This window comes from Balaenoptera acutorostrata, chromosome 9 (assembly GCF_949987535.1).
Source record: "Balaenoptera acutorostrata chromosome 9, mBalAcu1.1, whole genome shotgun sequence".
Classification (NCBI taxonomy): Eukaryota; Metazoa; Chordata; class Mammalia; order Artiodactyla; family Balaenopteridae; genus Balaenoptera; species Balaenoptera acutorostrata.
Genome location: NC_080072.1, coordinates 51,988,433 through 52,002,601, shown reverse-complemented (window position 1 = coordinate 52,002,601; position 14,169 = coordinate 51,988,433). Strand labels below are relative to the sequence as shown.

The 14,169-nt window shown below is 43.1% G+C and overlaps 2 protein-coding genes across 3 annotated transcripts in view; one reads left to right on the top strand and one right to left on the bottom strand.

Moving 5' to 3' along the window:
* Positions 1–559: 559 nt before the first annotated feature.
* The window catches only part of ANAPC15 (anaphase promoting complex subunit 15), a 72,465-nt gene continuing 58,855 nt past the window's right edge, over positions 560–14,169 (top strand). Inside the window, exon 1 of one of the 2 annotated variants that reach the window (XM_028164378.2) lies at positions 560–967. The gene's annotated coding sequence lies outside the window, so the exon portion shown is untranslated. The remainder of the gene's footprint in view (positions 968–14,169) is intronic. The other variant, XM_028164379.2, reaches the window with a different exon arrangement.
* Positions 1,827–5,972, bottom strand: LOC102997287 (folate receptor beta). The gene is made up of 5 exons (XM_007173663.2): positions 5,852–5,972; positions 3,940–4,101; positions 2,696–2,884; positions 2,447–2,582; positions 1,827–2,293 (listed from the first exon to the last, which is right to left on the bottom strand). Exons 2-5 carry the CDS (start codon positions 4,087–4,089, stop codon positions 2,007–2,009), a joined length of 762 nt encoding a protein of 253 aa, XP_007173725.2. The 5' UTR covers positions 4,090–4,101; positions 5,852–5,972; the 3' UTR covers positions 1,827–2,006.

The following is a 14,169-nucleotide window of genomic DNA, read 5'->3' as shown; positions in this document are numbered from 1 at the left end:
CTTGATTCCGGAGCAGCTAACCTGCCGATTGACCTCGGGCAAGTCACGGCGCCTCTCAGAGCCTCGCCTTCCGGCTCTGTAAAATGGGGATAACTTTATCAGGGCAGACTCAATAAGACTGTTCTTGTAAAGCTCTCCGCACGGGGCCTGGCATTCAGTGGGCGCTCCCGAACAGCGGCTATTTTTATTATTAATTAAGGAGTAACGAAGGTGACAGCTGTGTAAACTGTAAAGCGCGGCAATGGAACGAACGGGTATTATTAGCACCCGCCCCCATCCCAGCTACTCCCTCCAAGTCAACAAACTTGAGCCTCTGTGGGCGGGACACGGAGCCAGGAGCGCCCTAGACCGGGATCACTCCGACAACCCCCGGCCCCTTCCCCTCCCACAAGGGGCGGTAGGGCCCCTGGGCCTCCCGGAAAGGGGGCGGGGTCCTTAGGAGGGTCTGGCCTGCCCCTCCCCAAAAAAAGACCTAGCTGGTGGCTGCGTCTCCTGGGAGTCCGCTTCCTGCCCCGCCCCTTCGCCCCCTGGATCCTTAAAGGCGCAGGCCTCCAGCCTGCCTCCCATTGCTGCCAACTCTTAGGCCGCTGTCGGAGGATCCCCTTTAACCTGCGAGAGAACTTTCACTTTGTTAAATTGAACCTGTGTCTGAGTCAGTTCCAACGAACTCCTTTCGCTGTTTCAAATACGCATTGACTTCACCCAGCTGGAGCAAAGCCTGGGACGTGGAGCGGGGTCCGTGGGGCCTTCCAGACTAGATAAATGTAATGACTGAGACTCACCCACACGGTAAACAGCGTCTCAAGACCCCTCCAGCAACCCAATAACTCGTCCTCCAATCTGTGGCCAACTTCCCCTATCAGTCACCTCTTGGTATGAGGCGGCGGGAGAGACCTGGACTACGAGTCTTCACTCCTGGGTTCTCGTCCTAGCTTGATGACACCTCCTGCCTGGCGTTCTCACACAGGTACCTGCGCCTCTCTGAGGATAACTGCGGTTGGGATTTGGAGACAAAGGCTTCCCCAGGGGGAAAGGGGAAGCGGGAGACGCTGAGATATAAACTCAGGCCCAGTTCCTGGCGGCTGTGCAACGACAGAGCAATCCTCTAGGAGAGGCGTATCTACCAACCCTGGAGGGGACAAAGGTGCCGGAGAAGTTCCTGCCCCTGGGAAGCCCCTAAGGGTTTCCGCCGCTTTTCCAGCCACGCTTCCAGGACACAGCAGGGCTGAACCAGTGCAAGGCTCCGGAGTATTTCCTCCCCAGGAACCTCACAGATGCCCTCCCCAATCTGCTCTCTTCCTCCTCTGAGGCTCCCAAGCCCCAGCTCTGCCCCTTCAGTCCACATGGGGTGAATTTATTTTGACACCACACCCGCTGCACCCCCTGCCCTGGGAATCCAGAGCCTTCCCTGGCTCCCATCCCCAGCTTTTCCAGAGCAGCAGAGCTGAGCACAGAGCCAGGCAGACAAGACCTGGGGGAAAAGAAGGGTATTTGGGGCCCAGTATAAATAATTAAGTTCTGGAATTGGCGCTCTCATTTGGGGCTACAAGGGCAACAGGATCCCTGAGGACTATTAATGTGCAGGCACTAGGCACACATGGTTTTTAGGCAACATTTAACAACCATGAGAGAAGGAAGGATTATTATCTTCATTTTATTGAGGAGGTATGGTTTAGAGCAGTCAAGCAACTGCTTCACTTTCACATAGCAGAGCTGGGATTCAAACCCATGTCTCATTTCTCTAGTCTGAAGGAATCCAAAAACTATGGAATCTGCCCTCTACTACCCACAAACTTACAACCGAAATAATTCATCAGACACAGATGTGTTGGTCTATTTATTAGAACTGGCTGTGAGATAAATCACAGGCCCCACCATGGAGCAGGACCTAGATGACAGAGGAATGGGTAATGGATGGAAGCATGCTTACGGCTTCCTCATTTGTGGGAGCTGAGCTGAGCCCAGCCTGGTCATCAAACCTGGGGACTGTCTGGGGATGGCTGGACTCAGTCATGGAGCCAGAGTGGCAAAATCAGGGCCAGGCAGAGCAGGAGAGGTCTAATCCCCTGGGGCATGGCCCCAGCACTCATGGCCAAGGCATAGAACCTCGCCACCTCCTCGTTGGGATTGCCCTGGGCGGGGTCGAACCACATCTGGATGCAGCGGCCACTGCCCCGGCTGTAGTTGCTGAGCTTGTAGGAGTGACTCCAGAGGCCCTCACACAGGGCTGCCGGCGTGGGGAAGTAGAACTCAAATGTGCCACAGGTGGTCCCAGTTGGACACTTGTTAGATCCTGCAGGGGGAGAGAGGGTAGGCACGGACATTCAGCCCCTGGGCCCAAAGCTTATTCATTTCTGGCCCCCCTTAGAAATCCTTGCCCAACCCCAAATCCTCAAACCCCCTTTCTCCATTCTCCACCTCCATCTCCCCACCCTCAGGCCCTCACCTGAGGTCCAGTTCCAGCCCTTTTGCCAGTTGGTCTTGCAGGTGTAGGAGGTGCGGCAGTCTTCCCACCAGCTCTGACAGTCCTCTTTGCACAGGGGCACGTTCAGGAACCGTTCTTTGCGCCAGCTCTGGTTCACCTGGGGGGAGCGGGGGGGAGGGAGGGCTCCAGTCAGCCTGAGATGTTGATAGGAACAGCCTTGACTGAGTTGGGCGACAGCCTGCTGGGGTGAGGTGAGGGAGACACCAATACCTCCTGGATCCAGGGCCCCAGATTGGGTGAGCACTCGTACAAACAGTTGTCCTGAATGAAGTGGCGCTTGCAGGCGGGCTCCATTTTGCCACAGTGATCCCAGTTAAAGTTATACAGGGAGGAGGTGTCCCTGTGCAGCTCCTGGCTGACTTTGGCAGAGCAGCAGGCATTCTTCTTCCAGGGGATGCACTGCAGGGGGGAAGACATGAGACTAACTGCCTCCCAGACCACAAGCTCTGCCACCTCCAGCCTCTTCCCATTTGGCTCTTGCTCTCCTGCCCCAGGTAGGTTGTCCTAGGAACGCTCACTGTTAGGACCTCTCTGTCCTTGGCCTCCAGAAACTCCGGTCTTGGGAGAGACTCAGTTACAACAGTGTGTTGGGGAGGTGGGGATGGTGAGAGCCTGGGAGAAACCCTGTCTTGGGGAGACAATAGCTATCATTTATACAGCGCTTGATACTTTATACAAAGTATTTTATTTTTTCAGTAAAAAATAATTACTGAGTACTTGATTTATGCCAGTTACTGTTCTAGATGCTGGGAATACAGAAGAGAACAAAACAGACAGAAATATGTGTTCTGGTGAGGGGAGACAGTAAGAACTAAAAGAGAAAAAATATATATCAGGATCTGATCAGTTATATGGAGGAAATTACAACAGGGAATGGAAATATGGAGTATGGGATGACTGTTGAAATTTTAAATGGGGTGGTTGTGAACAGCCTCACTGGAAGGTGGCATTTTGAGCAAAGGAGGAAAGGGGATACGCTCTGCAGTAATATACGCTGAAGTCTCTCACCCTTTAAACCCCTGGAGTTGCCCACCTCAGTCCTACCCCTACCCCACTACAAGGGCAAGTCCTGTCCCATTCCTCTGTGTGTCCGTGTGCTTCTCTGGGCCTCAGTTTCCTCATTTGTGTCATGTGGAAGAGAACATCATCTACCCACATTACAGGGCCCCTGGGAATATGAAATCACACACAGAAAACACATGACACCTGGTAGGTGCTCAGTAAATGATCATTTCGCCTTATTGCCAACACGGTATCCCATCCTGAGCAGGCCACCCCTAGAATCACGCCAGCCACTCCCCCGCATCCTACCTTCATCTTCTCCCACAGTGATAACTCAGGATGTGTGTGTGTGGTGAAGGGGCTGACCCCGCGACCCCTCCCTCACCACCCTGACTTCCTCTTCCTTGTCTGAACAAGCCCCCTCCCCACCCAGAGCCACACTCCATCCTCACCTGGTCATGTAGCTTGTCCTCAGGGCCTGGCTTTATCTTGTGGTGCTTGGCATCCATGCAGACATTGAACAGGTCTGTCCTGGCCCGGGCACTGCACTTGTAGGCCATCCAGGCCAGAAACAGCAGAAGGGGTGTCAATTTCCAGGGCATGTCTTTCTTTTCCTGCAGAGGCAGCTGTGGTTAGGGAGACCAAAGCCTGAGGGGAGAGAGTCCCATGCAGGGTGCCCCCTTCACCTCCTGCCTCAGTCTCCCCAGCTCCACACTGAAGGATGGGGTCAGACCCTGTTCCATCAGTGTTGGGGTCCTGAGGCTCCTTGAGAATGAAGTAGAGAAGATCGGCAAAAGGGGAGGCTCCCTCACCTCAGGCTTGAAGGGCTCAGAAGATCTGGGATTAGAGGGTGAGCCCTGGGGGAATCTTCCCAAGGTGGAGGAGATGCCTTGTGCTCTCACCTTCTCTCTGGACTTGATCTAAGAAAAGTAACTAAATAATTCAGGTCCATGCTCTGCTCTCCTGAAAGGGGCCAGGGGCACACAGTGCCCTCATCCTGTGTCCAGCAAGTGCTCTGCCTTTACACCCTGGATCACCTGGGTTCCCATGCCGGGTTAGAAACCCTGTTAGCCCTGGGGTGGCAGCGACCCAGCTCTGCTGAGTTCTCCAGATCAGCACAAGGATCAAGTGAGGTAACACGCAGGATGGTGTTTGGTTAAATGATACAGAAATGACATATAGGCAGTATCATATGATACGTGTCTTTCTCTGTCTGGTTTACTTCACTTAGTATGATAATCTCTAGGTCCATCCATGTTGTTGCAAATGGCATCATTTCATTCTTTTTTATGGCTGAGTAATATTCCATTGTATATATGTACCACATCTTCTTTATCCACTCAGTCTGTTGATGGACATTTAGGTTGCTACTGGCACTCTACTTTTTTTTTCTTTTCTTTTTTTTTTAAATTTATTTTTGGCTGCATTAGGTCTTCGTTGCTGCACGAGGGCTTTCTTTAGTTGTGTCTAGTGGGGGCTACTCTGCGTTGCAGTGTGCAGGCTTCTCATTGCGGTGGCTTCTCGTTGCAGAGCACAGGCTCTAGGTGCACAGGCTTCAGTAGTTGTAGCCTGCGGGCTCAGTAGTTGTGGCACGTGGGCTCTAGAGCACAGGCTCAGTAGTTGTGGCACACAGGCTTAGTTGCTCTGCAGCATGTGGGATCTTCCCAGACCAGCTCGAACCCATGTCGCCTGCCTTGGCAGGCAGATTCTTAACCACTGCACCACCAGGGAAGCCCCTGGGGTGGTTGTTTTTAAACAGCTTTGCTTTCTCAGACTTTTTCCTTCCCTATTCTCTGAGAGCCATTTCCTCCTGTCCACCCCCGACATCGTGACTCTGGCCTCCTCAGCTCTTTCTGGACAGATGCACCAGATCCCTGCCTTATCCCTCAAAACACAAATGCAGGACCCTAGGACCTGAGGGACAACATGAAAGTCCCTCGCATTGGAGCTGCTAACCAGACAAGCACTTAGAGTCGTGGGAGACCCCCAGCAAAAGTGACAGCCCACTACTCTGTCCATGACCGCCTCTCACCTTTCACCCCACCCATGACAGATCTATTCCTTTAGGCTCTGTCACAGAGGGACCTAAGAGTTGATAATAGAGACTTTCCTCTCCGTCCCCATCCCCCACGCAGTTGATCACCAAGCCCTGGCAAGGTCTCTCCGAAAACGTTTCTGGAATTCACTTCCCTTGGCTCTGTGTTTGGGGTAAGGTCTTCCCTCCTCCAGTTTCTTCCCCTTCAAGTCACCTTCCCCACAGGAGCCAGAGTGAACTTTCTAAAGAGAGATATGCCCCGCCCCTATGCGCCAACCTGCCAAGTCTCCCCAGTGTCCTGTCACCATCCCCTCCTTAGGGCAACTTGCCTGAGCCTCCTTTGCTGCTGGGCGCACACACAACTCTGTCTGGATTGGCCTGTCTTCAGGCTGGCAGCAGCTGCAAGCCGCGGCACTGCCCTCTGTGTTCTCTGTCCTCAGCGCCGGATAGACTGACTAGGAGCTCTGCTAAGCATAGATACAATTTCCTCTTTCAGCTCTCCTCCTGCTCTGCCTTCTCTTCGGATCCCACCCTCTTCAAGATTACTTTAGTCTGTCAAATGATCCATTCCTGTTTTCATTCATCTCTTTATTTGTTAATTTATTCATTCTAGGGTCCACACATTCAACATGCATCAAAATCTAGATGATTGCTCATCTCCAAGGGGGATCTGAATTTTTTACCCCAAGCGGTTGTTAGAATAAAGCTAACTTGAGGGGAATGGGACCTAGTGAGAAAGAACCCAGGCTTTGGGGCCAGGTCATGGGACCCAGTGATAGCTCCATCCCTCCCACAACTGTGGGAAATATCACTGAATCTTTCTCAGCTTCAGTGTGCTCACAAGAAAATTGTTGAGAATTATATGTAGAAAAGCCTGACATTGAGTAGGCTTTAAAAATTTTTTTATTTAACTATAGTTGATTTATAATATTGTGTTAGCTTCAGGTGTACAGCTTCAGATTCTTTTCCATTATAGGTTATTACAAGATATTGAATATAGTTCCCTATGCTATACAGTAATCCTTGTTCATCTATTTTATATATAGTGGTGTGTATCTGTTAATCCCATACTCCTAATTTATCCTTCTCCCTCCCCTTTCCCATTTGGTAACATAAGTTTTTGTTTTCTATGTCTGTGACTCTGTTTCTATTTTGTAAATAAGTTGATTTGTATTATTATTATTATTTTTTGGCCACACCACATGGCAATGTATTATTTTTTTAGATTCCACATATAAATGATATCATATAATATTTGTCTTTTTCTGCCTGACTTATTTCACTTAGTATCATAATCTGTACATCCATTCATATGCTGCAAATGGCAATATTTCATTCATTTTTATGGCTGAGTAATATTCCATTGTGTGTATATACCACATTTTATCCATTCATCCATCCATGGACATTTGAGCTGCTTCCACCTTTTGACTACTGTGAAGAATGCTACTATGAACACATCTTCTTTATCCATTCATCTATTGGTGGACATTTAGGTTGCTTGAGTAGGCTTAAATGGCAGCTATCAGATTAATTTATGAGCAGCCAGATGGACACAGGTAGAAGATGAGGTACAGAAGTCCAGGGTCACAGAGAAAAATTGTCTCAAATCTGATAAATGAAAATACCTCACCATCTACTATTTCTGTAAATATAATTAAACAATTTTTTAGCCTTTTAAAAAATTGTGGTAAAATACAGACTATATAAAATTTACTGCCTTAACCATTTTAAGTATACAATTCAGTAGTGTTAAGTATATTCATATTGTTGTGCAACAAACCTGTAGGACATTTTCATCCTGTAAAACTGAAACTCTATTTCCATTAGTCTGCAGCTCCCCATTTCCTCCTCTCCCCAGTCCTCAGTAACCACCATTCAACCTCTGTCTCTAAGAATTTTACTCCTCTAGATATCTCATATAATTGGGGTCATACATTATTTGTCCTTTTGTGACTGGCTTATTTCACTTAGCATAATGTTCTCAAGGTTCATCCATGTGTCAGAATTTCATTCCTTTTTATAGCTGAATAATATTCCATTGTGTGTATATACCACATTTTATCCATTCATCCATCCATGGACACTTGAGCTGCTTTTACCTCTGACTATTGTGAAGAATGCTACTATGAACACAGGTGTACAACTATCTCTTTGGGACCCTGCTTTCAATTCTTTTGGATATATAACCAGAAGTGGAATAGCTGGATCATACGGTAATTCTATTTTTAATTTTTGAGGAACTGTCATACTGTTTTCCAAAATGGTTGCACAATTTTACATTTCTACCAGCAGTGTACAAGGATTTCAATTTCTCCACATCCTGGCCACACTTGTTATTTTCTGTTGGTTTGTTTGTTTCTTTAATAGTAGCCATCCTAGTGGGTATGAGGTGGTATGTCACTGTGGTTTTGATTTGCATTTCTCTAATGATCAGTAATGTTGAGCCTTTTTTCATATGCCTGTTGGTCATTTGTATATCTTCTTTGGAGAAATGTTTATTCATGTTATTTGCCCATTTTTAATCAGGTTATTTTGTTATTGTTGAATTATAGGAGTTCTTTATATATTCTGGATTAACCCCTTATCAGATATATGATTTACAAATATTTTCTCCCATTCTGTATGTTGCCTTTCATTCTATTAATTGTCTTTTGCTGCACAGAAGTTTTAAATTTTGATGTAGTCCAATTTGTCTTTTTTTTCCTTTTGTTACCTGTGCTTTTGCTATCATATCCAAGAAATCACTGCCTAATGTAATGTTATGAAGCTCTTCCCCTACGTTTTCTTACAGTTTTATAGTTTTAGCTCTTATGGTTAGGGCTTTGATCCATTTTGAGTTAGTTTTTGTGTGTGGTGTAAAACAGAGTCCAACTTAATTTTTTTGCATGTGAATATTCAGTTGTGTCTGTGCACCACATTTTGAAAAGATTATTCTTTCCCCTCTTGCATTGTCTTAGCATTGTTGTCAAAAATCTGGACTCTTCAGCTCTATCCTGCTACTGCACTGTCTTATAGTTTTGTAGTAAGTTTTAAAATCAGGAAGTGTGAGTCCTCTAATTTTGTTCTTTTTCAAGATTGTTTTGGCTATTGTAGGTCTCTTTCATGTCCATATGGATTTTAGGATCAGGTTGTCAGTTACTCCAAAATAGCCAGCTGAGATTTTGATAAGAATTGAGTTCAATCTGTAGATCAGTTTGGGGAGTATTGTCCTCATAACAATATTAAGTCTTCTCATTGATGAACATGGAATTTCTTTCCATTTATTTAGGTTTTATGTTTCTTTCAACAATGTTTTGTAATTTTCAGTGTACAAGTTGTTTTGTTGTTGTTGTTTTTTAATTTGGCCTCGCCATGTGGCATGTGGGATCTTATTTCCCTGGCCAGGGATTGAACCCACGCACCTTGCAGTGGAAGCACGGAGTCTTAACCACTGGACTGCCAGGGAAGTCCCCTGTACAAGTCTTTTACTTTGTTTGTTAAATTTTTTCCTGTGTATTTGATTCTTTTTCAAGCTATTGTGAATGGAACTGTATTCTTAAATTTATTTTTGTGTTGTTCATTGCTAGTGTATAGAAATACAAACGATTTTTGCATATTGATCTGGTATCCTACAAAGTTGCTGAACTCACTTGTTAGTAATCATGTGTTTGAGGATTCCTTAGGATTTTCTATATAGAATGTCACATCATTTGTGAATAGAAATAGTTTTACTTCTTGCTTTCCAATTTGTGTGGGTCTTATTTCTTTTTCTTCACTAATAGCCCTAGCTACAACTTTTATACAGCATTGAGTAGACATGATGAGAGTGGATATACCTGTCTTATTGCTGATCTTAGGGGTAAGGCCTTTTGGCGTAGAACAGGATGTTAGCTGTGGGTTTTTCATAGATGTCCTTTATCACATTGGGGAAAATCCCTTCTATTCCTTGTTTGTTCAGTGCTTTATTTTGTTGTTGTTGTTTTGTTTTGTTTTGTTTTTTCCAGCATATTTTGTTTTTTTAATGAAAGGATTTTGGATTTTGTCAAATGATGTTCCTGCATCCATTGAGATGATCATGTGGTTTTGTATTTTATTCTAGTAATATGGTGTATTAAATTAATTAATTCTGAGATGTTAAACCAACTTGCTTTCTTTAGATTCCCCCAGTTGTAATGGTGTATAATCCTTTTTATATGCTGCTGGGTTCAGTTTGATGTTTTGTTGAGAAGATTTACGTCTTTATTCATAAAAGATGTTGGTCTGTAGTTTTCTTTTCTTGTCATGACTTTGTCTGATTTTATATCAGGGTAACACTGGTCTCATAAAATGAGTTGGGGAGTGTTCTCTCCCCTTCTTTGTTGAAAGAATTTGTGAAGGATTGGTATTAATTATTCTTTAAACATTTGGTAGAATGCATCACTGAGGCCATCTGGGCCTGAGCTTTTCTTTGAGGAAGTTTTAAAATTACTAATTCAGGGACTTCCCTGGTGATACAGTGGTTAAGACTCTGCGCTTCCACTGCAGGGGGCATGGCTTCTGGCTGGGGGAACTAAGATCCCGCATGCCTCAGCGCGGCCAAAATAAATAGATAAATAAGTAAAGAAAATTTAAAAAATACTAATTCAGTCTCTTTACCTGTTATAGGTATACTTAAATGTTTTACTTATTCTGGTGTCATCTTTGGTAGTTTGTGTCTTTCTAGGAATTTGTCTATTTCATTTATGTTATATAATTTATTGACTTACAGTTGTTCATAGTATTCTCTTACAATACTTTTTATTTCTATAAGGATAATAGTGATGTCCCCTCTCTTACTCATGATTTTAATAATTTGATTCTTCTCTCTTCTTTTCTTAAAATCAATGTAGCTAAGGACTTATCAGTTTTGTTTATCTTTTCATAAAACCAACTTTTGGTTTTCTTCATTTTCTCTATTGTTTTTCTATCCTCTGTTCCATTTATTTTTGCTTTACTCATTATTTCTTTCCTTCTGCTGGCTTTGGGTTTATTTTGTTCTTTGTCTATTTTATTTTTTTAAGGTAATAAGTTAATTATTGATTTAAAATCTTTCTTCTTTTTTAATATAGGCATTTATAGCTCTAAATTTCCCTCTAAGCACTGCTTTAGCTGCATCCAATAAGTTTTTTTTATAAATTTATTTATTTATTCATTTTATTTAATTTTTTTTTGCTGCATTGTGTCTTTGCTTGCATGCAGGTTTTCTCTAGTTGCTGAGAGCGGGGGCTACTCTTTGTTGTGGTGCGTGGGCCTCTCATTGTGCTGGCTTCTCGTTGCAGAGCACAGGCTCTAGGTGCGTGGGCTTCAGTAGTTGTGGCACACGGGCTTCAGTAGTTGGGGCTCGCGGGCTCTAGAGCGCAGGCTCAGTAGTTGTGGCACACAGGCTTAGTTGCTCTGTGGCATGTGGGATCTTCCTGGACCAGGGCTCGAACCCATGTCCCCTGCATTTGCAGGTGGATTCTTAACCACTGCGCCATCAGGGAAGCCCCCAATAGGTTTTGATATTTTTCATTTTCATTTCATTCATCTTAAAGTTTTTTCTAATATCTCTTGTGATTTATTCTTTTACTCATTGATAATTTAGGAGTGTATTATTTAACTTACACATATTTGTGAATTTCCTAAATCTTCCTCTTTTTGGATTTCCAGTTTCATTCCATTGGGTTCAGAGAACATACTTTGTATTATTTCAACTCTTTTAAATGTATTGATGCTTTTTTAAATGGCCAAACATATGATGTTCCATATGCACTTCAGAAGAATATATATTATTCTGTTGTTTGTTGATGTGTTCTACAGATATCTGCTAGGTCTAGCTGGTTTATACTGTTGTGCAAGTCTTCTATTTCCCTGTTGATCTTCTGCCGAGCTATTCTATTCATTTTTGGTAGGGGGTATTGAAATCTCCAACTGTTGTTATTGAATTCTGTAGTTCTGTGCTCAATTCTGTCAGTTTTTTACTTCATGTATTTTCGAACTCTATATTTATGTTTATAATTGTTATGTGTTCCTGATGGATTGACCCTTTTAACATTATAAAATGCCTTTCTTTGCCTCTTAACAATTTTTGTCTTAAATTCTATTTGTCTGACATCATTTTAACCATCCCAGATATCTTTTGGTTATTTTTTGCATGATGTATCTTTTTCCATCCTTTAATTTCAACTTTTCGTCTATGAATCTACAGTGTGAGTCATGTAGCCAGCATATGGTAGGATAATGATTTTTTATCTGCTAATCTCTGCACTTTTATTGGAGTATTTAATCCATTTATATAAAATGTAATTTCTAATGATATGTTTTACATCTTTAATTTTATTTGCTTTATATATGTTGTTTGTCTTTTTTGTTCCTCTGTTTCTCCATTACTGCTGTCTTTGTGTTTAATTCATATTTTGTAGTGTACCATTTTAATGCCTTTGTTGTTTCTTTTACTATAATTTTTGAGTTTTTTCTTAGTAGTTGCTCTGAGATTACAACTAACATCATAATTTATAACAATCTAGTTGATGTTAATACCGAGTTTCAATAGTATTCAAAACTTTGCTCCAATATAGCTTTATTCCCTCCCCCACTCCTTTGTACTATTATTGTCATACAAATTATAATTTTACACATTATGAACATATCAACAGACTTTTAATAATTATTATTTTACACAGCTGTCTTTTTCCATTAGATAGGATAAGTGTTACAACATAAATACATTTATACCATATTTTATATTTCTTTGTATATTAACTTTTACTTATGCTCTTGATTTCTTCATGGGGATTCATGTACTCTCTGGTGTCCTTTCATTTCAGCTTGAAGAACAACCTTTAGTATTTCTTGTAAAGAAAGTCTGCTAGCAAGAAATTCTCTCAGTTTTGGTTTATTTGGGTATGTCTTAATTTCGCCTTCCTTTTTTTTAATATATATATATTTATTTATTTATTTGGTTGCACTGGGTCTTAGTTGCAGCACGTGGGCTCCTTAATTGCAGCACACGGGCTCCTTAGTTGTGGCATGTGAACTCTTAGTTGTGGCATGCATGTGGGATCTAGTTCCCTGAGAAGGGATTGAACCTGGGCCCCCTGCATTGGGAGCGCGGAGTCTCAACCACTGTGCCACCAGGGAAAGTCCCCCTCCTTCATTTTTATTTTTTTTAATTTTATTTTTTTTTAATTTTTGGCTGCGTTGGGTCTTCGTTGCTGTGTGCGGGCTTTCTCTGGTTGTGGTGAGTGGGGGCTACTCTTTGTTGCAGTGTGCGGGCTTCTCATTACGGTGGCTTCTCTCGTTGTGGAGCACGGGCTCTAGGCGCACGGGCTTCGGTAGTTGTGGCACGTGGGCTCAGTAGTTGTGGCTCGCGGGCTCTAGAGCGTAGGCTCAGTAGTTGTGGCGCACGGGCTTAGTTGCTCTGCGGCATGTGGGATCTTCCCAGACCAGGGCTTGAACCCTTGTCCCCTGCATTGGCAGGCGGATTCTTAACCACTGCGCCACCAGGGAAGCCCTCTCCTTCATTTTTGAAGGATAGATTTTCTGGTTATAGAATTCTTTTTTTTTCTTTTTCCTTTTTTTTTTTTGGCTGAACCATGCAGCTTGCAGGGTTTTAGTTCCCTGACCAGGGATTAAACCCATGCCCTTGGCAGTGAAAGCAGGGAGTCCTAACCACTGGACCACCAGGGAATTCCCCTTGGTTATAGAATTCTTGATTGAGCTTTTTCATTTCAGCACTTTGAATATATCATCCCACTGCCTCCTGGCCTTCATAGTTTCTGATGAGACATTAGCAGTTACTCTTATTGAGGGTACTTTGTACATGATAAGTTGTTTTTCTATTGCTGCTTGTAAGATTCTCTCTTTGTCTTCCAGTAGTTTGACTCTGATGTGTTTAAGTGTGAATTTCTTTGAGTTTATATTATCTTGACGTCATTGAGCTTCTTAGATGTGTAGATTAATGTTTTTTATAAAATTTGAGATTAGGCCATGATTTCTCCAATACTATAATATTTATGTCTTTCCCCCCCTCTTATAGAACTCCCATTGTACATATTTTGGTATGCATGATGGTTATCACCACAAGTCCCTGAGGCTGTGTTCATTTTTCCTTCTTCTTTTTTTTTGTTCTTAAGAATGGACAATTTCTGTTTTCCATCTTCACATTTATAGATTCTTCAAACCTGAAACCACTTCAAACCTGCTGCTGAGCACCTCTAATAAAAAAAACTTCTATTCAGGCTTTCTTTTTTTAGAGCAGCTTAAGGTTCACCATGAAATTGAGGGGAAGGTACAGAAATTTCCTATATATCCCCTGCCCCCACACGTACATAGCTTCCTCCATTATAACATCCCCAATGAGAGTGGTACATTGTTACAACTGATGAACCTGCATTGACACATCTTAATCAGCCAAAGTCCATAATTTACATTAGGGTTCACTCTTGGTGTTGTACATGCAGTGAATTTGGACAAATGCATAATTGTATCCATCATTATAATATACAGAGTATTTTCACTGCACTAAAAATCCTCTGTGCTCTGCCTACACCCCTGTCCCCACAATCCCAGCAACCACTGATCCTTTTGCTATCTCTATACTTTTGCCTTTTCCAAATGTCATATAGTTAGAAACATACAGTATGTAGCTTTTTCATATTGGCTTCTT